The 23,665-nt window shown below is 50.0% G+C and overlaps 2 protein-coding genes across 4 annotated transcripts; one reads left to right on the top strand and one right to left on the bottom strand.

Moving 5' to 3' along the window:
• The first annotated feature begins 2,740 nt into the window (after positions 1 to 2,740).
• Positions 2,741 to 16,986, top strand: RASGRP4 (RAS guanyl releasing protein 4). Of its 3 annotated transcripts, none has more exons than XM_090260905.1 (17): positions 2,741 to 2,871; positions 5,296 to 5,495; positions 5,892 to 5,997; positions 6,125 to 6,187; positions 6,771 to 6,902; positions 7,011 to 7,164; positions 8,533 to 8,706; positions 10,069 to 10,185; positions 10,960 to 11,235; positions 13,245 to 13,325; positions 13,405 to 13,509; positions 13,644 to 13,762; positions 13,873 to 14,017; positions 14,809 to 14,845; positions 14,947 to 15,078; positions 15,199 to 15,311; positions 16,836 to 16,986. In XM_090260905.1, exons 1-17 carry the CDS (start codon positions 2,849 to 2,851, stop codon positions 16,872 to 16,874), a joined length of 2,016 nt encoding a protein of 671 aa, XP_090117031.1. In that variant the 5' UTR covers positions 2,741 to 2,848; the 3' UTR covers positions 16,875 to 16,986. The 3 variants fall into 3 exon arrangements, with proteins under 3 accessions (XP_090117031.1, XP_090117030.1, XP_090117032.1); XM_090260904.1 differs by lacking the exon at positions 16,836 to 16,986 and adding an exon at positions 15,887 to 16,826; XM_090260906.1 differs by lacking the exon at positions 16,836 to 16,986 and adding an exon at positions 15,793 to 15,880.
• On the bottom strand, positions 16,961 to 20,870 carry TSLIG3C (tRNA splicing ligase complex subunit 3C). Its single transcript, XM_090260909.1, has 8 exons — positions 20,334 to 20,870; positions 20,077 to 20,225; positions 19,867 to 19,998; positions 19,207 to 19,418; positions 18,892 to 18,969; positions 18,684 to 18,800; positions 18,181 to 18,348; positions 16,961 to 17,311 (listed from the first exon to the last, which is right to left on the bottom strand). The coding sequence occupies exons 1-8, from the start codon at positions 20,396 to 20,398 to the stop codon at positions 17,168 to 17,170; spliced, it is 1,065 nt and encodes a 354-aa protein (XP_090117035.1). The 5' UTR covers positions 20,399 to 20,870; the 3' UTR covers positions 16,961 to 17,167.
• Between the last annotated feature and the right edge of the window lie 2,795 nt (positions 20,871 to 23,665).

The raw sequence follows: 23,665 nt of genomic DNA, 5'->3' as shown, positions 1-23,665 counted from the left end.
GCCCTTCCCTGATCAATTATCAATAATTTCTAGCATCTTTTCCGGTGCCTGTCAGAATTTTGTGTTTCCTCATCACCTGATCATACTCTTTCCTCATTTTTCTATCAGAAATGCTGTCTCTTTTTTCTTGCTGATTTGCAGCTGTTCTCTTTACATTCTCGATATTTAATAATGTCTCATTAATTTTAGACGTTGGAATACCTTTCTCTGCTCTATCATCTGACATTTGTTCCATGGTGTCCTCTTTAAAAGAATGTTATCAAATGCATCCTTTTTCTGCCATATGAGTTTTTGTGGTTTGCTTCAGAAATCTGTTCCTTTCTGATTGTCAGTGCAATTGTTGGTATTAATCATCCCTGCCAGCCCTGAGGGCAGTTCGAACACTCCAGTGACAGGGCCTTTTTCTCCTCCCACACTCCCTGGGGGGCATCTGGAGACACTCTCACACAACAAGTTCGGCTCAGCCAGGAGCATTACATTACCTGTGAGATGCAGGTGCTGAGGAGATGGGCTGAGAGACAGACCGACAGCACAACATGGAGAGCACAGCTTGAGACCTGAGAAGAAAGGAAAAGAAGCAGGAAGAGGAAGAGATACAGAGAGAGAGTCTGAAACTCTATGGTGTGTCACATCATGGGCAAGCTGGAGAATGGGCTCTGCACTTGTCTAAATGTTCTGGTGTGAAAAAAAGATCCATGATGACTTCATTTAGTGAAAAAAAGAAAGGAGCCAAAATATACGGTTGATCGAATTGACTAACGCACTAGGGTTGACAGTATTATACTAATTACTATGACTCATTTTCACTCCTGGGTATGTACCCTGCAGAATTGTACATTTTAATGGTTATCAAAAGACAGGTGGGCCCTGACTGGTGTGGCTCAGTGGATTGAGTGCCAGCCTGCAAACCAAAGGGTTGTGTGTGGGATTGATTCCCAGTCAGGGCACATGCCTGGGTTGCGGGCCAGGTCCCCAGTTGGGGGCGTGCGAGAGGCACCCACACAGTCGTGTTTCTCTTCCTCTCTTTCTCCCTTCACCTCTCTCTAAATATAAGTAAATTTTTTAAAACTTAAAAAAAGAACTAGGTGTTAGAATATTTACAGCAACAATATCACAACAGCTCCAAACTGGAAACAACTCAAAACAAATCTATAGATAATTCATAGAATAGTCACACAATGAAAGATTATATGGCTTTTTAAAAAATAATAATAATAATAAACTACAACCAAATAGAATAACACAGAAGAGTCACATAAATATGATTTTTAATGAAACAAGCCAGACACAATAAATTATTCCATTTATATATGGCTCAAAACCAGGCAAAACTACTCTGCTATAATTCAGACTGGTTGTTAAGTTTTGGGATGTGGCCCTGGGAAGGGGCTTTAGGGGGTTGGAAGGGGATAGAAATGTTCTGTTTCTTGATTTGCATCATTGTCATATAAATATGCTGTTTGTCATAATTCACCAACCTAAACACTGAGGATTTGTGCTCTTTTTTTGTATGTCAGTTAAAAAATATATCAAGCATGATACATTTAGGTAAAAGAATAAAACATACATACTCAAAAGAGAAGTCTGTGTTTCTATGAACATGTATTTATGGACCCAAAGAAACACACAGCTAACAGACAGGATAAAACCCAGGGATATAAGATATTGGTCACCCCTGCCTAAGAGGGACAGTAGGATGGGGAGAAGGCTCCCAGAGGGTTTGCTTCCATCTCTGATGTTTTCATAATAAGATAGCAGTCTTTAAGATTGTGTAAGGATTTGCCCTGACCAATGTGGTTGGGCATTGGCCCACAAAACGAAGAGTCTCTGGTTGATTCCCAGTTGGGGCACATGGCTGGGTTGTGGGTTAAGTCCCCATCGAGGCGCATGAGGTTGGGGTGGTGTGGCCGATGGATGTTTCTCTCTCGAATCAACATTTCTCTCCCTCTCTTTCTCCTTTTCTTCCCTTCTCTCTAAAAATAAATTTAAAATCTTTAAAAAAAGATTGTTATGAATTAATTGAGTTAATATTTTAAAAGCCCTTAGAATAGTGTGTGGTATACAGTAAGCACTACATAATGGTTTGTTACAATAAAGGTAATAGCCCTGGCTGGTGTGGCCCAGGGAATTGAGTGCCAGCCTCCATTTGATCCCCAGTCAAGGCACATGCCTGGGTTGTGGCCAGGTCCCCAGCTGGGAGTGTGTGGGAGGCATTCACACATTGATGTTTCTCTCCCTCTCTTTCTTCCCTCCTTTCCCCTCTCTCTAAAAATAAATAAATAAAATCTTTTTGTCAAAAAGGCAATAAAGTAAAAATGTTTTATGGGGTGCAAATGATGTTATTAATACTAAACTAAGAATACAAGAAATATAGAAAATATTATGTCTGTAAGTTTCCATTCAAACCTTTGCTCATTGTCCTTACAGAAATATAGACTTTTCTTTTGAGTGTGTTTTTACATAAATGTGTCACATTAGGCATACTTTTTAAAAAACCTGCTTTTATTGAAGTATGAAAATGACAGAACAGAGAGAATCATGGTTTAGAGACAGAAAGATGGGGGAGATAGAGAGCAAGCCCGCTGGGCGATTGGGGGTGGGGGCCCCCAGCACCGGAAACCTCAGCCTGAAGGGATCCCCATATGGGGGGAGGGGGGAACTTTGGTCTCTCCCCAGCCTCTTCCTTCCCCCTGGCCTGGGTGTGGGTGGGGAGGGGCAGTTCCTCTTTCCTTCCCTAGCACTGAAGAGGACCCAGCTCCCAAGGGGCTAAGAAGCTGGAGCATTGGTGAGGGGGGAGGAGCTGAGCCTGACTCTTGCAAGACCCCTCCACACCCCACCCCCAGGAAGCATGAACAGGAAAGACTGCAAGAGGTGAGAAGACCCTCCTGGAGACTGGGAATGCTCAAAGGCCCTGGGCCTCCTGCTGTGTGGGAAGGCAGGAAGGCACTAACCAGCTGGTAGGGTGTGGGGCTCCTCTGAGAGCAGGGACAGGAGCAGAGGCTCCAGGTAGAAAGGTGCTTCAGAGAGTCCAGAGCCAGCCAGGGCTGGGGGTCTTTGTGTGAGTGTCTGTGTCTTGTCCGTGCTCTCTCTGGAGCTGGAGCTGCTCTGGATCCCCTTCTCCCCACCCCTGCCCTCATCCTAGCTCCCTAGGCTGGATGCCCTGTCCTCCCTGGGAAGACATGGTTCCCCATCACAGTCGCTTGCTGCTCTCTGAACTGGAAGCTCCAGGCTACTGCAGAGCTCTGCCCCCAGGGATGGAAGTGTGAGGCAGAGCAAAGTAGCTCCCTTCTCCTAAACCACTACAGGCTGCTTCAGATACTACAGGGAGGAGGCAGATAGCAGGTAAGGGCCTAGCAGCTGGCTATAGCAGTAGGTTCTGGTATGGGCTTCTATCACCTGGGCAAGCTGGCCTTCCTGTCCTCACAGGATGATGGTAGTTAGGTGTCTAATCTGGGCAGTTCCTCCAGCCTCCTCCAGCATGTCTGTTATGGATGAAGGGGTCCCCTCTTCTTAATATTCAGCAGTTTACTGATTGAGACCTAGTTACCTCAATTTTCTGGCTGTGAGACCTTAGGTAAGTCACTTAACTGCTCTGAGCCTCAGTTTTTTTCTTCTGTCAATAAAATAATCATAGTCCCTCTGCAAAGGGTCACATAAGTGTTCAGTGAGACTCTAGACCAGGGGTTCTCAAGGTTGAGTACTCGTCAGAACCACCTGGAGGGCTTGTAAAACATAGATTGTTGGGCTCACTTCCAACTTTTCAGATTCTTTAAGTCTGGCGTGGGGCCTGAGAACTTGTATTCATATCAAGTTACCAGGTGCTGCTGTTGGTATAAGTTGGAGACCATGCTTTGAGAGGTGTTTAATCCTCTGCCCAGGACGTATTTGGTACTCAGTAAATGCCAGCTGTTACTCAATGACATTCAGTACTGTGAGTGAGCCAGGTGCATGGCAGTGCTCTTGTTCGGAGGATCTACCAATTTCTGGTTAGCCAGCTCTGTCACTTTCTCTCTTAGCATCTCAAGTTCAACTTCCCCACCTCTGGCCTCTTAATAGCCTGAGCAAACTAAGTCCCTTACTTAGCACTTAAAAAAAAACTATTTTATTTATTTATTTTTAGAGAGAGGTGAAGGGAGGGAGAAAGAGGGAGAAAAACATCCATGTGTGCCTCCCCAACCAGGGACCCAGCCCACAACCCAGGCATGTGCTGTGACTGGGAACCGAACCAGAGAACTTTCGGTTCACAGAACAGCACTCAATCCACTGAACCACACCAGCCAGAGCACTTTTGAAGAGCAAGATTGAATGTTCATAGCAGATTCCTGGGGAAAGTCTAAGGATGACTCTCATTTTCCATATAAGGAAACTGAGGCCCAGAGAAATTAAATGACTAACATAGCCACACAGCCAGCATACATTTCTCTTATCTTGTTTCGTCTAACTTGGGGAAGTCAAGGCTATTCTGCCTGGATTCTGCTCTTCTGCTCCTCCCTGCCTTCACCATCCCTGTCTCACCATTACCGCCTTTCCCCAACAGGAACACCAGTCTCCAGCCTTGGGCCTCAGGGAGGCACAAGGCAGAGTGAAGGTTATTTTAAAACTTTCCTTGAAACTGTCTCAGACCTAAGGACTCCACCCAGTTGTGAAGAACTCTCATACTTTTTCTCTAGGCTCCAAATCTAGGGACTCAAGTGGGTGGCTAAGACTCAAGTCCTACAGGATTGGTTTGATGGAGGAGTAAATGTAGGGAAGGAGGGAGAGATGGAATCTTGGGGGTCTGTTGCTCTCAGGAGGGCTGGGGAAAGAAGGTACGGCATTGGAGAACAAAGGGAAATTCTGAGGAGTCTCTCTGAAGGCACAATCTACTATGATTCCCCTGGGGAGGACAGGATTCTGGTGGTCTTCACCCAAGATTTCCTTTAAGATCAGGAGTGATCCTAGTGGTCTGCCAACAGGAAGTGTCTCCCACAATGCCTTGAGACTATGCAGTCAAGGGGAATTTGGGGGCAATGCCTGGAGAGCATTTTGATTCACTGGTTGGTAATCTCCCGTGATTCTCTGGGGGGCATTCAGGGTAGCCTTGGGGGGTCTTTTTCTGATTCCCTGAAGGAGAAAGGAGTAACTCTTGGAGTATACCTTTGGGAGAAGACTCCCATGATATGGAATACTCTGGGGGTATTCTCCCATGAGTCCATGGGAGGTCAGGAGTAACCCTGGGACTTTGCCTTTGGGGCTTTGGGGTCAAGAAGGACTTCGGGGGCCTGCCTGAAGGAAAGGGTTCCCATGATTCCCTAGGGGGGATGCCCACAGGAAGTCTCACCAGGAATGCCCAGGAAAGACAGGAGGACGGGGCCGGCCCCGACTGGCCCGTCGCCACAAGACGTGCCCCAGTCCCCGGGAAATCAGCAAGGTCATGGCTTCCATGGCTCTGGACATGCTGAAAGAGGGTGGCTGCAGTGAAGATGAACTACTGGAGAAATGCATTCAGTCCTTTGGTGAGTTTTTCCCTCCCTGGCCAGCCTCCCCAATCCTAAGGTTGAGCCAAGCACCCACCTCTCTCTAGGTCTCAGTTTTGGGGGGTATAACATGAAGTGTGTGGAATGAATCTCAATCATTACGTTAAAGATAAGAGAGACACCTGCGTTTCTCTTTCCTGAGCTGTGGAGAGAGAGAAGGTCTGATGATATTTACATCTTCAACATGACTCATCAGGCACTGTGCTGGTTCATGCATAGTACAGGCCAGGAAACTGAGGCACAGGAGGCCAAGTTGCTTGCCCAAGTTCATTCAGAGAGTTAAGAGTAGACCTGGGGTTTGAATCAGGCTCTAGAAACTGCAGTTCATTGTCAGGGGGGCCATTCTGACAGAATCCCCTTCTTCTCTGTCCCTAGACTCAGCTGGCAACTTGCGCCGTGGGGACCACATTCTCAACATGGTACTAGCCATGCACAGTTGGGTGCTGCCTTCTGCCCACCTTGCTGCCCGTCTGCTGACATTATATCCTCCCAGGGCTATGAGCAGTGAGTGGAGGGCAGAGGGCAGAGCTGTGAGAGTCTGAGAGATGGCAACAAGATGAGTAGGTAGGTTTGTGATGCTGGATATCAGAGCCTTAACCAGAACTCAAGTACCAGAAGGCCACAGGGAACACACAAGAGCTGAGGCGGCTGCAGATATGTCACCTGGTCAGGTAGGGCTGAGTCAAGACCTCCATACCCATGACCCAAGACTCTCACCATGCTGACCCCTAAAACATCTCCCAGAGACTCCCCAGGCCAGTTCCCTACTGCTCTCCCAAATTCCACTTTCAGACACCTTGGCTTGGTTGTTAAGACCCTCCCAGTTTTGCACCTTAGAATTCTCACCTTTTAGAGACCCCTAACCTGATCCTATAGACCCTCTTGCAGCTGGTGCCCAAACACCTCTAGCTCTGATCCCTAAACCCCCACCTCCCACACACTCCAGCCTAGCTTCTAAGACCCTCCTCATTCTGTTCCCCCAAAATAACATCCCCTGAGATCCCCTCACTATCCTGGCACCTAGCAATACCACTTCCAAGAGATACCCCCAGTTTATTGCCCATTGACCCACCAGCCTGTGTTAAGAGGCCCTCAACCCCAATCCCAGAAATTGCACCAGTCTGGTGTCTCTCTGAAGCCTGACCTTTGAGAGATCTCCCAGCCCAGCACCTAGAGATTCCTCAGCCCAAGAGACCCTTCTTAGAGAACTTCCCCATACTCAGCCTCATCCCACCATCTGTAAACCACCCTCAGGTACTGGCTGACCCAACACCCTGAGACAGTGCACCAGGAGCCCCAGTTAGAAGAGGTTATAAGTCACTTCTGGGCCACTGTGGAGCAGGAAGGCAACTCAGCCCAGAGGAGTCTAGGAGACTCCTCCAACCTGTGAGTCAGCACCCTCTTCCTCCCCCGCCCCCACTCTGCCGTCTCCCTCCATGCCCCCACATTCCCCACGCTGAGCCCCTCCAACGCCCGGCCTCTCTCTGCCCCCAGCCTGAGCCCCGGCGGCGCTGGTCCGCCCCACTCCATGAACAGCCCAGGCCTGGGCAAAAAGTGCAAAGTGTCCTTGCTTTTTGACCACCTGGAGGCAGAGGAGCTGGCTCAGCACCTCACTTACCTGGAGTTCCGGTCCTTTCAGGCTATCACGGTGAGAACCCTCCTCTCTCCTGCTCAGGAGAGCTTGTGGTGGGGCAAGGCGTGGCTGGGGCCAGGCGAGAGTGAGAGGACCCCCACCTGGACATTAGGCAGGGATCTCAAACTCTCAAACTTGGTGCTAGGATAATAAGTTAAGCTGACTGAGCACAGAAGCCCTGGCTTTGAATCCATCAGCCCCTTCTTACCTGTGTAAGAACTCATCCCCTCTCTGGGACGCAGTTTTCATATTTGTAAAAATGGAGGTCATAATACTTCATTGGCTGGTTGGGAGAATGAAATTAATATGTCCATTTAAAAATCCTTGTCGCAATGTCTGGCACACAGTAAGTGCTAAAAATAGGATCATTGTCTGGTCCAGAGTAAAATGCTATCATATTTTACTTACCCAAATGGTAATTTCATGTGCTTCAAACTAGTGTGTTAACTATTGCCGCCATCATTTCAAGGGGAGTTGGGGATCTGGTTTTTTGTTTTGTTTGTTTCATACTTTCGTATTCTTAAATTTATTTTTCAATTATAGTTGACATACAATATTACATTAGTTTCAGGTGTACAACATAGTGATTAGACATTTATATACCTTACAAAATGATCGCCCTGTTAGGATCTGGGTTTTTTTCCTTTTTTTCTTTTTTTAAAAAATACTTTATTTATTTACTTTTAGGGAGAGAGGAAGAGGGAAAGGAAGAGAGGGAGAGAAACATCAATGTGCAAGATATATCAATTGGTTCCCTCTCTCACGTCCCCAACTGGGGAACCTGGCCCACAACCCAGGCATGTGCCCTGACTGGGAATCGAACCAGCAGCATTTTTGTTCGCAGGCCAGCACTCAATCCATTGAGCCACACCAGCCAGGGCAGGGTCTGGTTTCTTAATGTGAAAATTTCCTGAGTGTACACACACACATGCACATGCATGCAGCAGTGCATGTGAGTATGGAATGTTGACCCCTTGAGCAGAACAAATAGATATTATGTCCTCTTCACCATCCTTCCCTTTGCTGACTATATACCAGGCAAGTAAAATAGTTGAGAGCAACAGATTGGGTTTCCACCCTGACTCAAGCATATGTAATCCTGGGAAAATTAGTTAATTTCTCTGTGCCTCTTTTCTAAAATGGGATTAATATAGAAGTCACTTCATAGAGTTGATGTGAGGATTAGTTAATATGACAAAGGACTCAGAAGAGTGCTTGGCTTTATTTAAACATTTCTTCTCAAATGGGAAAGGGCCATGGTGATGTCAGGGACATGTGACAGCCAGGTTAGGACATAGGAGGTCATGACTGCTAGGGGGATGGATGTGTGAGGGGCAGGGCCTGAGTGCCTCGGCCTGCTCTGATGCTCACCTCACCCCCCAGCCCCAGGACCTGCGAGACTACGCTTTGCAGGGCTCCATACGGGGCTGCTCGGCCCTGGAGGGATCCGTAGGCCTCAGCAACAGCGTGTCCCGCTGGGTGCAGGTCATGGTGCTGAGCCGTCCAGGACCCTCACAGCGCGCACAGGTGCTAGAAAAGTTCATCCACGTGGCACAGGTGAGGCCCGCCCCCAGCTCTGTTCGCTTTGTGCGCGCTTGCGCCCCTTCAGTTCCAGCTGTCCATCCGTAGCGATGACGTCACCATGTCCTGGCTGTCCCCCGTGGCATCGCGCCCCCACCCTGACCCCACTGCCCAGGCCTCAGCCCTGTGGTTCTAACACGGATTGTGACTACCTTTTTTTTTTTTTTTTTTGAGCGAGAGAAAAGAAAGGAGGGAGAGAGAGAGACATGTAATTTGTTGTTCCACTTATGCATTCATTGGTTGATTTTTGTACATGCCTTGATGGGATGGAACCCACCCACAACCTTGATGTATCGGGTTGGGTTATAAGGAACTGTGATGCTGAGCCAGGGCCTAGCCCTTCTTCCTTAGTCTTCTTACCACCACTTGGAACCCACCTTGGCCCCACCCCTTGGTCCTAAACTTGATAGTTGACTACGTCCCTCCTGGCTCGTCTTCCAAGCCCTATACCTGAATATTCTATTCCTCAGGGCAATGAAAGCTTCTCTTTCATGCCCTCCACCTCTGCGTCATCCTCCACCCTAGTCCTACGCCCCAGCCGCCCCTTCGGGATTGTGCCTGCATCCCCTCCTCTCACTGTCAGGTCTCTCCCTGGCCCCGCCCGATACATCACGCCCCTCCTCTGCAGATATAGTCCTTCCCTTCTCGAGAAAAGGGAAGTCCTCCTTCCCCCAGCGTGACCTCGCCCCCTCTGCGTACTTCCTTGCAGACCACGCCCTTCCCCTGGCTTCTCCCACCCCCTCGCTTCCATAGCCGGGCTCCTTACATCTGCGGTTCTGGTGTCTGCCTGGAGTCTCCTGGGTCTGAGCATCTGCCACTCTTCCCAGTTCCACTTTGTGCCGGAAACGACCTTCAAACTTGGAAAAGGGGATAGAGAGAGGCAATCCCCCCTGATGGCCAGCTGACACCTCCATATCACTCTGGCCCCATTCACTTCTGCCCGGTTTCTAACTCCTGCTTTCTTGTCTCCCCTCATCTGTCTGACTCTCAGAGCAGTCGAACCTCCAGTGCCTGACACCCTCACATCTGTCTAAATACCCCACACATGACACATCTGTCTAGTCCAATGCCCCAAACTGCCTGACTCCCTCCACTTTTTTCTGACTTCACATTAGTCTATCGCCTGCCAGACCTCCGTGTAATTCCCACATACCTCCTGTGGCCCACTCCTGCCTGACACATCTCACCTATCTGATGCCCACACTGACCTGCACCCACACATGCCTGAGACCCCAACCTCAGTTGGGATACTCTCAACTGAGTCGTTGTCACCTGAACCCCCAACTTGCCTGTGTTCCATGTGACACTCATCATCTCTGCATTGTCCTCCCTTCCTAGAGGCTCCAACAGCTGCAGAATTTCAACACACTGATGGCAGTCACTGGGGGCCTGTGTCATAGTGCCATTTCCAGGCTCAAGGACTCCCATGCTCACCTGAACCCTGACAGCACCAAGGTGAGGTCCCACTACCCTTCCCAAAGTTCCGGTGATCCTGAACCCTCACTTTTCCCCAAGCCCCTTCATCCCTGCCCTGGGCCCTGGAGTCACCTGAAGACCTTGCTCATTCAAATCCAGCAGACCTCCAAGTTCTGTCCTCTGCCATTCTTCCTCCCTCTTCACCCATCAACCAATCATGCCAACTCCTCTTACTCTCTGTGTGTCCAGTCCTAAGCAGGACTAGAGAGACAGATGAGAGATGCTAGCGGAAAACTTGCAGTCCAGATGGGGAGTAAGATGATGCCCCCAGGAGTGTCAACATTTGGGTCACCCATGGGGAGAGCATGGGATGGGATGTCCTGGGAATATCTGGGAAGAGTGAGTCATTCATGAGTCTGGTGTGTGGCTGAGGTCAGGAGGTGACAGGAGATGCCCAGGGGGAGGTCCAGGTGTGCCTTGCAAGGTGAACTAAGGTGTCTGGCTTTACCCAGAGGGCACTGGAGAGCTAGGGAATCTTTGGGAATGATGGCAGCATCCATGATTGGATTTGGGTTTTGGAAAAATCATTCTAGCCTGGGGAATGAGAGATGGGGGCCCAAAAAGAAGAGCAGTTTGGGAAAATGCTGAGGCTAATGTGGGACTTGGAGGGGTCTGGGGAGGTGGCCAGAGTAGCAATGAGCCCCTAGGGCTCAGGAAGCTGCTAGGATATACCCCTCCAGGGGGCTAAGGGAGTAGAACCTGCTTTCGCAATAACATGTCACACACACACCCTCAATGTGGCCTCCCACACAGGCCCTCCTGGAGCTGACTGAGCTGCTCGCTGCCCACAACAACTACTCCCGCTATCGCCGCACCTGGGCTGGCTGCACGGGCTTCCGGTTGCCTGTGCTGGGTGTGCACCTCAAGGACCTGGTGTCCCTGTATGAGGCACAACCCGACAGGTTGCCCGACGGCCGCCTGCACCTTCCCAAACTCAACAGCCTCTACCTGCGGCTGCAGGAGCTGGCAGCCCTCCAGAAGCAGCTTCCCCCCTGTAGTGCCAACGAGGACCTCCTGCATCTGCTCACGGTGAGCTGCCCTGCCCAGGCTGGGCTACCTGAAGCTGAGCCTGGGGTACTGAGATTTAGGGTTCTGGGTGGTTGAGTGCTGCAGGAACAGGAAAGACTAGCGCTGGGATGTGTGGGCTTTGAAACTAGAGCTTCCAGGTTTGATTTGGTTTGGTTTTCCATAGGTGTGTGGCCTTGGGCAAGTCACTTAACCCTTTGGCTTCAGTTTCCTTATTGCAAAATGAGAATAATAATAGGACCCACTTCAGAGAGTGGCTGAGAGGAATCAATCAATAATATAATTCACAGAAAGTGCTTAACTTAGTATCTGGAACACAGTGAGCCCTATATAAATGATACATGTTTTCTCCCATTCCCCCAGCAACTCAAGTATACATTGATCTCCAGAACTGCTTTGGGCTTTCACACCTCTGAACGCCCTGGTTCTAAGCTTCTCATGTCACCAGTCCAAAATTCCAAGCTTTAACATATCCAGAAATCTAAGCATAAAGCTAGTAATAATCATTGATCACTTACTCTGGGCTAGGCACCATAGAAAACACTCTCTATGGAGCACTTCATTCCATTGCATAACTCCAAGGTGGAGACTCTTATCATGCCCATTCTATAGACTGGGGAACTGAGGGCCATTGAGCTGAGGTCCCTTGCCCACTGCACTACAGCAGTAAAACCTGGCTCTGAACCTGGGCAGGCCAGTTGCAGAACCCATGTGTGTAACATACGTGAATCACTATGTCCTAAGACTGGAAGTGTGGGATTCTGGAGATACATATATAAAGAGGTGGGCAAAAGTAGGTTTACAGTTGTGAGTATGCAAAATACAGAGTTTATTCTATTTATTGCTATTACTTATTAATTATTGCATTATTTATTTCTATTGCAACTGTAAATCTACTTTTGCCCACCTCTGTATATATTCTAATATGTTAAGGATGACCAGTTACATAATTTGCAGGGCCCAAATGTGAGGTACCTTGTTCAAAATTTTTTTTAAAGATTTTTATTTATTTTTAGAGAGGGGAAGGGAGGGAGAAAGAGTGGGAGAGAAACATCAGTGTATGGTTGCCGCTCGCGCACTCCCAACTGGGGACCTGGCCTGCAACACAGGCATGCGCCCTGAATGGGAATCGAACTGGTGACCCTTTGGTTTGCAGGCTGGGGCTCAATCCATTGACCCACACCAGCCAGGACCCTTGTTCCAAATTCTTAAGGGCATTAAACAAAGCAAGGGCCTGCCTGTGAAGCCTGGCCCTGCCCTAAGATGAGTGACACCGAAGGCCCTATGCTTTGCTGACTCTAAAAAGCCATTAGCCCAGCTCTGGCTGGTGTGGTTCAGTGGATTGAGTGCTGGCCTGTGAACCAAAAAGTCAATAGTTCAATTCCCAGTTAGGGCACGTGCCTGGATTGTGGGTCAGGTCCTCAGGTGGGGAGTGTGCAAGAGGCAACTGATTAATATATCTCTTGCACATCAACATTTCTCTCCTCTTTCTCCCTCCCTTCCCCTCTCTCTAAAAATAAATAAGCAAAAGAAAATTTTTTTTTGAAAAAGCATCAGCCCAAATATTTATTGAGCATCCACTGTGAGCCTGGCACTACTTTAGGCACTTAGGCTCACAGCAGTGAGCCTGTCAGAAAAAAAAGATTGCTGTTCTTGTGGGGCTGACATCCTAGTGGGCAAGACAGCCTGTAAAACAAAGCAAATAAGTAAATCAAATGGTCTTTAGATAATAAGTGCAATAGAGAAACTTAAGGCAGAAAAAGGCATGGAAAGGGGCAGAAGGTTGTGATTTTAAATAGGATCAAAAAATCCTCGCTGAGAAAAATGACATATCTGGACTAGGGGACAAGTGCTATGCAGAGTGAATGGGTCTCAGTGGAAAAGAAGACCCTAGGGGTCCCCAGAGAAGAGGGGCCTTTGGGGAATAAGGGGAGAGAAGGGGTCCAGGCAGGTCTTGGGCTATAGGTAGGAGGATGGACCCAGATGGTCTGTAATACCCTGCCCACCCCTAGCTTTCCCTGGATCTCTTCTACACGGAGGATGAAATCTATGAGCTTTCTTACGCCCGGGAGCCTCGCTGTCCCAAGAGTCTGGTGAGATCCAACCCCTGATCTCTGACCTCCAGCCCAAGCCTATCTACTGACTAACTGTGCCCCTCTGTCCCTGCCTCAGCCACTCTCCCCCTTCAAAGCACCTCTGGTGGTAGAGTGGGCCCCTGGTGTGACACCCAAGCCTGACAGGGCCACCCTTGGTCGGCACGTGGAGCAGCTGGTGGAGGTAAGCAGGGGACTGGCCTGGCTGCTGGGGGCCAGGAAGGAAGCTGTCTGTACGGCCCTGACCTGGAAGAGGGGATCTAGGACTGAGGGGGTAATGACTTGGACTTACTCTCCCCTTCCTATGCTCTTTCAAAGTCCGTGTTCAAGAATTATGACCCTGAAGGCCGAGGAACCATCTCTCTGGAAGACTTCGAGCGACTCTCAGGCAACTTCCCTTTCGCCTGCCATGGGCTTCACCCACCTCCCCGCCAGGAGTAAGTGCTTTGACTCTTGGGTCCCCAAAGTTGAGGATACTGGGGTTGCCAGGACTCCAGGGTCTGGGAGAAAGGAGCCAGTCATGCTGAAGCAAGGTCTCTGTCCCCAGGAGTGGCTCCTTCAGCCGAAGGGAGCTGACGGAGTACCTGCTCCGGGCCAGCGCCATCTGCTCCAAGCTAGGCCTGGCATTCTTGCACACCTTCAATGAGGTCACCTTCCGCAAGCCCACCTTCTGTGACAGCTGCAATGGTTTCGTGAGCACTCGGCCCACTATCACCCTTGGGGCCCATGTTCTAAGTGTCCTAGCTCCTCACAATCTGGGCTCAAAGCCGGCCCTTCCCTGGAACACTTAGTCCCCAAGCCCCAAATCACCCCCAAATTCCAGAAAATCCTTCACCCTCAAATAATTCTCACGTTTCATACACACCCTAAACGTTTGAATGTTTGCTACATTGGGATAATTCCAGTCTAGCTAATGCCCAAATCCCAGATGACCTCCAACCTGGATAACTGCTAAGTCATGGATAGTCCCTAAAACCCTATTTAATCTATAAACCTAGGTAGATTATCTCCAAACAATCTCCAAGTCTCTAGATAATTTCCAAATATACCCTCAAACTCTGGATAATGGACAAATCTCTCAATCTCCAAACCAAGGCTAACTGACAAACCTTGGACTTCTCACATTTGCTTTTCATTCATTAAATATTTATAGAACATCTGCTGTGTGCCAGCACAGCTCTAGGCTCAGGGTGTGTGTGTAATGGGGGGGGGGGGCAGGGCGGGGGGGGAGGCGTACAGCAGGAAATACAACAAACATAATCCTTGCCCATGGAATTCCAAATTTGACCCAATTCTAATAGCCTAGGTGACTCTCCAAACTTGAGAGAACCTCCAAATTCCTTAAATTCTCAGATCCCAAATAAGCCTCTAGCCTTGAGAATTTCCAAAACCTGGATGGTTTCCACACTTCCAAACAGCCCTTACCCCATCCATAGTCCTTCCTCCTCTAGTCTAGGTAACCTATTCTGCTTTCTCTTCCCAGCTCTGGGGTGTCACCAAGCAAGGCTATCGCTGTCGGGGTGAGTGGGGCATCAGCGAGGGGAGGGAATTCAGGACTTGCAGCTTGGAAGAATGGGGGCATGGTCTGGGCTTTTGGCCATTAACTGCTGCCTTCCCCCAGACTGTGGGCTGTGTTGCCACAAACACTGCAGAGACCGAGTGAAGGAAGAGTGTAAGAGACCAGGGCCCAAGGGTGATACAAACCCCCCAGGAGCCCCCATCCCACCCACACCAATACCTCATGCCAGCTGTGGTAAGACCCAGGGTGTAGCAGTCCTGGGGAAGGGGGCTTGGTGGATAGGAATTAATCCCAAGGTCATGGAGTCCTTCCCATCATACCCACAATCCTCTCCCTACCCCACCCCACAAACAGGCTCTGAGAACAATCTTTCCTACACACTCTCCCTGGAACCTGAGACGGAATGCCACCTTTGTCATGCTTGGACCCAGACAGAACCCCCACTCCCTTCCTGGGAACCAGAAACGGTGAGGTGGAACTGCCCCTTACCCCAATCTGGATAAAGGAGACCAATCCACTTGCCTGGGGAACCCAAACAGATTTGGGGGGAGCGTAGGAAAGTAAAAATGTGTAAACATCCTCAATTACTTGGATAGGAGAGTACAGATTCTGGTTAATTTTTAATGTTAGAAAATAGAACTTTCAGTGTTTTGAAGGAGAAAAGGGGTAGCAGTAGCCTCTAGTAGAATATAAAAAGGATATTAAGGAGGAAAAAAAGAAAGGAAAACAATAAGATGGCAAGAATAAGGCAAAATACATCAGGAGCCACAATAAATGTCAGTGGAATAAACCCCACTATTCAAAGGCAGAGATCAGACTGGGTTTAAAAAAAAGTCCACAGGGGACACTCATTCATCCACTTAGCAAAAGTCTGGTCAGGTACTGCTACTCACATTGAAACAGCTCCTGGACACCCCCTTATATCACCCAATGTCTTCCTCCTTCCAGGCTCCCCTCCCAGCAATGGCCTCACCACCCATGCAGTCTTCCAAGCCGAATTCTTAGACATTGCTTGGTCTCTTCTCTCACTCCCTCCCCACAGGGCCAGTCCCCAAGTCCTGTTACTCAGCCTCCAGCAGAACTTCCAAAGGAATCACCTCCTTTGCATCCACACTGCCTTAACTGAAGCACCCATGATCTCTTACCCCAAAAAGGAAGTTATGAAAGTTATTTTCTTCTTTTGCATCAGAGTGGCTATTAATCATACTCCCTTTTCCTACACTTAGTGTGCAGCTCCGTGTTGGATACATTTAAACGTAGGAATTATCTCACCAACTCCTTAAATCTTGGGTGGCAAGACTCAAACCCAAGTCTTCTGTTTGCCTCTGAAACAGAAGCTTCTGACCAATGTACTACACTGACAGTCAGTGTGGGTCAGGAGTGGAAGGGGATAGGTTGGGAAGAGTTCCAAACTCTGGGGCTCCAGGGACAGGAGAGAAGGATAGAGAAGGGGTGGAAAGGGAAGCCTGTGAACACCTGTCAGATCACGTGGCTCCATTTTTTTCAGGGTAAAACCCATAGTCCTCACTGTGGTCCACTCATACAATATGCCCGTATTACTTCCCACCACTTGCCCCCTCATTCATCCTGCTTCAGCTACACTGGCCCCTGAATGTGCCAAGAACACTCCTACCTCGGAGCCTTTGCACTGGCTGCTCTCTGCCTGGAACTCTTCCTCAGAGGCCCATATAACTCCCTCAGTGAGACCACCCCTTACCATTCTCAAAGTTGCAATCTCCCCATGGTCCCAAGCCTACCTTCCTGCTTTATTTTCCTCCAAAGTCCTTCTCTCATCTGGCAAACTACATTTTGCCTATTTCTCTTGTTGAATATCTGCTCCTACCAGAAATGTCAGCGCCAGGAAAATAGGGGTTTTCATTATATGCACCTTTCATTGCTTTATCCCCAGGGCCTAGAAGAGGGCTGGCATATGGTGGGTACCTGATAAGTGTTTATCCAATACCTGCATGTCTCCTTCCCCATGCCCACAGGAAGGGAAAGATGTGTTGCTGAAGAGCAAAGGACTTTGAGAGCCAGAGCACCAGGGTCCTGAGACCTCCTACTCCTCCTCAAATCCATGTACCTCCTAATCTGGCACCCACAGAGACAGATCATATAACTGTCATAAATTAAATTTATTTTCCAGAGAACATGGTCCTTGGCGTTAAATGGTGGATGGGGGAAGGACATTTGGGGCCTCAGGAACATAGGATGTGGGGCCTCGTTGCCAGGTGCCAAGAAAAACCCTCAAATTGAGTCCTCGGAGGTTATCAATGGTGTCAGCATCTCATAGAGGACCCCTGCCCCAGCCACCAGTTCTCCTTTATTTCTTCTTCTTCTTGCGGCCCCAGCACTGGCGGCCTGCCTTCTGCCTGCCTCCATCCTCTCTTCTGCTCTGCCAGCTGGGCATGGGAGCCTCCAACTCATTTGGGCGGCCCCCTCGGTCTGGCATGTTGCCCATAAGCACCTGAAAGTTAATTAGACTTGAGTTTTGGAGAAGAAAAGTATCTTGGACAAGGGGACCAGAGAGCCAAGGGAACAGCATGAGGTTAAAAAAGGAAGGGCAGATATTGACTATTTGGGTATGATGAGTGGGAGGACCTGCAGGGGGGCTGGACTGTTGGAAGACACAGGCCTGGAGTTTCAAACTGGGTTCCAGGGGCCTTTACAAAAGGGAGGTAAAAGTGAGAGTGATGGCAAAGGTCCAAGTCCCCACCAACAGTAACAAGGACACCTCAACTTATGTCTATTTCATAGTTGGGCTTTGTATAACATTTCCAGAAAACCAGTGTTTTTTTTTTCCTAAATATCCATCACTTGTGCATCACCTATATTATTTACTGACTATATTTCCTTAAAGCAAACAGTTTTTCTTTAATTTTACTTCACTGTTTGCTCTGCTAGACTTTATTCCCTAATATTTTTTCACATAAGTATAAGACTATTTAAACATCAAGGTATGAGGTCAAATATATAATCATTTAAAGAGGGTATTTCTGCTTTAAATATGACTAAAAACTAATAAAATAGACAGGGTGAGTATTGGGGGGGGAGTTTAAGTTAAAGCTGGAAAGGTGTGTAGGGGGTTCAGTTGGACTTTGTTTTGAAGAGCATTGGGAAGCCAAAGGAGGAATTTGAACTGGGAGGGAGGGATATAGCCAGATTTCTGAGTTAGGAATATTCTTCTAATTGCCATGAGGAGAGGATGGATTAGAGGTGGTGAGTCCAGAGACCAGGAACCCAAGCAGGAGAGGACAAGGCTGGGCCAGGTAGAAGCTGAAAGACCAATTTGAAGGCCAACGATGCTGGGGGCCTTCTCCACACCCAGGTGCCCACCTTGTTAATGGCACAACAGGTCCTTTGGCGGGCAGACTTGCTTGTGGCTGGGACAAGACGAGACAGGTCAGCTCGGGCAGCCAGGACATGTGCGATGGAGACATCTGTTTCTGGGGTCAGAGCCTTTCGAATTGGGATCAGCACTGCCTTCATGGCCTCCCCTTGGGCCTGGGGGATGGGGGTTGAGGGGACATGGAGAGCCAATCAAGGTGAGATCTTTTATACTGGAAGCATTTCTTCCTCACTCAGGGCCTCTAAAAAAGGGGTATAGCTCTGATGACATTCCCAACTCAGAGCTGGGAATTCTAGAATGCCCTAGGCCCCTGGAATTTAGAATGCCCTGGAGGCCCTGAGATCCTAGAACCTCAATTCACAAGACTCTACAATGTCCTGGGCCTCAGAGCCTGCAAGAGGGTGATATTACTGGTCCTAATTCCTCCTCCCTGCAGGGGTAGCTCCCACCATAGAGCCTCCCTGCTCCTGCCAGGGCCCTGTGCCCACACCTTTGCCCTGTCACTCGAGTGGAATGCAGATGTTGTGAGGTCTAGGCGCTTGAGAAGGAGGCAGCGGCGGCAGCAGTACTGATCTTGTAGGCTTTGACACAGAGACTCCAAGGCTTCCTGGGAAAAAAGGCCTTGGTCATGCCAGGGAGCCCTTCACTCCCATCTCTGGATGAAGACATTATTCGCATACAGCCATACACAGTCTTACCCATCTGGGTGAGTCCAGGGGGCAGCTGAGGAGGGGCTCCAGGGACCCTGGGGGCAGGGAAGGCAGCAGCTCTGAGACCTGATGGGAGAAGGAGTCTGAGGCTGACTGGACTATAAGAAACTGTAAGAATTCTCCGTAGACCCCAATTCTCCACAAGACTGAAGACCCAGACCACGGAATCAACAATAGCAGTCACAGCTTTAGAAAACAGCATTGGCTAAGGCATACTCTTCCCAGAGCCTCTGTTAGAGGTAGGGCTCTTCCCCTGCGAGGAAGAGGGGGTTGAACCGGGTGCGGAGAGAACTCGCTTTCTACCTTGGCATGCAACTCGCGCAGTAGCCTGCTGGCGAGAGTCCCCAGTGTGGGTCTGGGCAGCCCCAGGGCTTGGAGGATGAGGACCAATTCCTGAACCATTCCAGGTCTCTCCTCTGCCCCTTCCCCACCGGGCGGGGGCTCCGCCGGGCTGGGATCCAGCCGGGGATGCAGGCGGAGGAGGCGGGCAGCCTGGAGCTCTGTGCAGAGAAAGCCTAGAAGTAGAGAAAGGGAGAGGCAATCTAGCAGCGCTGCCAGCCCACCCACCTGGGTCAAAAAGCGCCAACAGTTTCAAAACCTCCCGCTTTCAAGTTCCGCCCACCTGGGACCCTGGCTCTAGCTCCAGAATAATCTCCACCCACTTAGAGACCCAGTCCCCTCCTCGAATTCGAACATCTCCTACCTAAGGACCACCTGCTAGACTCAGTCTAACCCTCTTTAGCTTCAAGGCCCTCCCATCAAAATTCTAATCCCACCTCAGAGCCCTAAACCCGCCCACCTCAGAGCCCTGCCCCGGCCCACCACGGCTCCCGGGCAGGCCTCCACATTTTGACCACGCCCCTTCGGGGGACATCCTGGCTCCACCCCAACGTGCTGAGCCCATCTGCTCTACCAGAGTGTGAAGCCTCGCCCACTTCCGCATCCCGGGCGGCCCCCGCTCACGCAGTAAGCGCAGGCATGCGCCCTGCTCCCGCAGCGTGGTCGCACAGGCTCCGCAGAGCGCGCGGTCCGGGCAGTCCAGCTCCTGTAGCAGACCGGCCAACTGTCGCAGAAATTTCTCTTCAGTGTCGGGACCTGCGAGAGGCGGGAGGCGTCAGGGCGCGGTGGCGGCACCCCGACTCCCCACCTGTGGGCCTGCCGCTCCACACGTACCTTCGCCGGCACTCAGCGCCTCAGCGCCCTCCTCTCGCTCCCACTCCAAGACACCCAGAGTCGTCAGCTCCGCCGCCAGCCGCAAGCACAGCACCCTGAAGTCTGGGCTCGATGGGCCCAGCGCCGCCGCCCCCAGGAAGTCCTCATACCTGCAGTGGCGCCGAGGCAATGAGAGGGGGTGGGGGAAGTTATAAGAATTTCTGAGGGCAAACCTGTCCCTTCCAGCAGTGCCCCCAGCCACACCCCGCGCCCCTTACCCCAGAGCCAGCAGGTCCCGGGCCACAGCGGCCCCCTCCAGTGCGTCGGCCTCTGCCCCCGCCATAGAAACGACGCCTTTTAGCCCGGCGCGCGCCCCCTGTCGGTAGGCGGGAGGCCCGGCCACTGCAGCGGAACGGACCAATAGCTTCCTCTCGCGAAGGGCCTTTTGGCATTCCGGTTGTTGCCGGAGGAGGCAGAGCCCGCCCACGCCGAAACTTGGAGCCCGTCCTCTTCGCTTCGCATAGCCAGTCAGGGCTCTAGAAACCCTCCTGACTCTGAAAATCCACAGCGTGAATTCAGGAAAAGCCAGCGGATGTCCCCCCTGCTGCAACGTAGAAGTACCTTAGGTTTTCTTTTCCTCAGCCTCCCTCGGATACCCTCGACTCTTACAGCACCCTCGACCAAGTGTTCTCCCAGCTCCGCTCCGAATCTATAAGCTTCTTTCCGTCTTACCTACATAGGATTGTAGTTACGCCAGGGACCCAAACAGACCAGCTACTCACACCAGAGAGACACACACACACGCACACGCTCTCCTCATCAATCACATCAGTCACAATGCGCCTGATGGACTTTCACCACTCTGCCTCCCAGGCCTTGGGGAGGAGCAGGTGCAATATACCATCTCAGAGCTTGCACCCTAGGAGTCAGGCCAACGAGGTTTAGGATCTGACGCCACCACTCACCACGTGTCCCTGCCAAATTCCTTCCTATCCTATAATGGGTGTAATACTACCTCTTAGCGTTGTGAGGGTTAGAGTCCTGTATCTGCTTAGTAAACACATAGGTGGTACTCAATAATAACAACATATATTAAGCATTTCCTGTGTTTCACTGGGCCAAATATCTTATCTCCATTTGAGGTTCAGAGAGGATAATTCAAACTGAATATATGGTGGCGCCAGAACTCAAATTCGGATCTCGTTCCAAAGTCCATGCTTTTAACCACTTAACTTATACTATAGTTATTACTGCTACTGTTTTGTTGCTGTTGTTAAAAATTGTTCCAGATTTAATCTCTTACAACTCTTATTCTGGTCTCCAGCAGTTCCTAGATAATTCTGCTGGGAGCAGGGGTGGGCTAGGTGTTGAGTCTCCGGGAAGAACAAAGGCCAGCATTTTTTCCTCAAGGGTAGCGCCTATCCTTAACCTGATTCCTTCCCAGTCCTGCCTACCCCAAGGCAGACTACTCAGGAGGTCTTCAGGTGACCTTAATGAAACATGAAAAATTGTTCAGGCCACCCTGGCTGGTGTGGCTCAGTGGATTGAGCACCAGCCTGTGAATTAAAGGGTTTCCAGTTCGATTCCCAGTCACAGCACATGCCTGGGTTGCAGGCCAGGTCCCCTCTTGGGGGCGTGTGAGAGGCAACCACACATTGATGTTTCTCTCCCTCCCTTCCCCCTCTCTAAAAATAAATAAAAAATTTTTTAAAGTGTTCGGACCAAAATTCTGTAGTCATAACCTTGATTTCTCTCTATATCTTAAACCTTATATCTAAATTTATGGACTCTACCTTCAAAACACTTCTTACCATCTCTACTGCTCTCATCCTGGTCCTGTGCACCATTGTCTCCCCCAGGACCATCACAGCAGCCTCTGCCCTCTCCCCAGTGTCTGTTCCCCACAGGCAGCCAGAGGGGACATGTGAACACTTAAGTCAGCTCACATCCCTCCCATATTTGGAGGCTTCCTGTAGTTCCATCTCACCCAGGGTGAACACCGAAGTCCATGCAATGGCTTACAAGGTCCCACAGTACCCTCCTTCCTTTCTCTCCTCCAGACACTAGCTCCCTTGAAGTCCCTCAGACTTACCAGGCATGCTTCTCCCTCAGGGCCTTTCACTGACTCTTCCCTTTACCTTCAAAGCTCTTCCTGTAGGACATCCAAAGGGCTCCCTCAGGGCTTTGTTCAAATGCTCTTCAGTGAGACCTAATCTGACCGCCCTGGCTAAAATGAACTTCATCCTTCATCTCCACTTTTCCTCTATAGTACATATCATTTTTAACATGTCATTTATTTGTCTCCTTCACTATAAAGTTTATAAGCAACTTGTGGGAAATTGTGTTCTGTTCACTGCTTTATCTCCAGAGCCTAGAAAGGGCTTGGCATATAATGGGTGTTAAATAAATGTACTTGATGGAATGTATAAACTCAGCTGGAGGGTCTGCTTGGGACTAAAGGATGTGAAAGAGAAGGTAATTGGGAAGGAAACTAGTTTGGGGGCTCAGGGGCCTATGGACAGCAGAATTCGTGGGGCAGCAGATCTTGGAATATCAGGCTAGAGTGGTCTGAGTCTCAAGATAAGTGGATGGGCCACATCAATGCAAATAAAGAACACAGGCTGAGACGTTATTGAAGATATTTCTTGGAGAGAATATCTCATGTCCCCTCCCCTGATGACAAGGCTGGGTCTTTGGCTCCCCCACCACATCAACCTGCACTGACAATAATATTGAGGTCACATACTGGCTTGGAATCTAGATCAGGAAGATAAATGTCAGGGTTCCTCCCCTAAGTCTGGGGGCCAAGTATCCAATCTGAGGGGCAGGCAGCTGGGGAATTGGGCCTAGGGGCTCCAGGGTCTGAGGTCTTCCTGAATCCCAGGGTCCACCCTCCATGCACCCCTAATTTGGGGTGATAAAGGGAATTCATGGATCAGAGGTGGGTATCATCAGGGAGAAGGACTGGGAGACCTGGGAGAGGTGGTGCTGGAAGAGCCTTCCACCACCACTTCATCCACAGATCCCACAGCACCTTACAGCACTCTGGTCCCCTGTCCCACCCCTCCCCAAAACGAGGTAGGTTAAGAATGGAGCTTCCCCCAACCCACTACAGGAGACTGAGGCACAGAGAAAGGGATGGGGACCCAGGGTGCCCCAGTCCCCAGTCCCTCTGCCCTCAGCTCTGGTGAGAGTGACAGTGATGAGAGCCGGGCAGAGTGGGGATGAGAGGGACACCCCCTTTTTTCTCACCCCTCCCAGGGTCTGGTTGGGAGAGCTGAATCTCACAGGTTTCATTTAAAGGAAGTGACAGAAGGCGCTATATCTGGCCCCCTTGACCTATCCCTTGAACCTCCACAAGGCCACCCAAGTCTGGGTAATAAAGAAAGGTAAGTGCACGTTTCCAGATGCTTGGGACCAGATGCAGGTCCCAAGCCCATACAAAATTGCGATTGTCTTGCTCCAAGACTTTGACCGCCACCCCCCATTCAGGACCTTAGATTTGAGGGACCCTGGAAGTCCTATTCCACTCAGGGAAAAGAGACTGTGGCATCCCCCTTCCCCTGGAGTCTCAGAGGGCCATGAAATGGGAGAGAGAGAGAGAGAGAAG

This window comes from Furipterus horrens, unplaced genomic scaffold (assembly GCF_987537825.1).
Source record: "Furipterus horrens unplaced genomic scaffold, mFurHor1.1.pri manual_scaffold_13, whole genome shotgun sequence".
In the NCBI taxonomy this organism is placed as follows: Eukaryota; Metazoa; Chordata; class Mammalia; order Chiroptera; family Furipteridae; genus Furipterus; species Furipterus horrens.
Note: the sequence above shows the minus strand (reverse complement) of the source record. Positions and strands in the feature narration are given on the sequence as shown.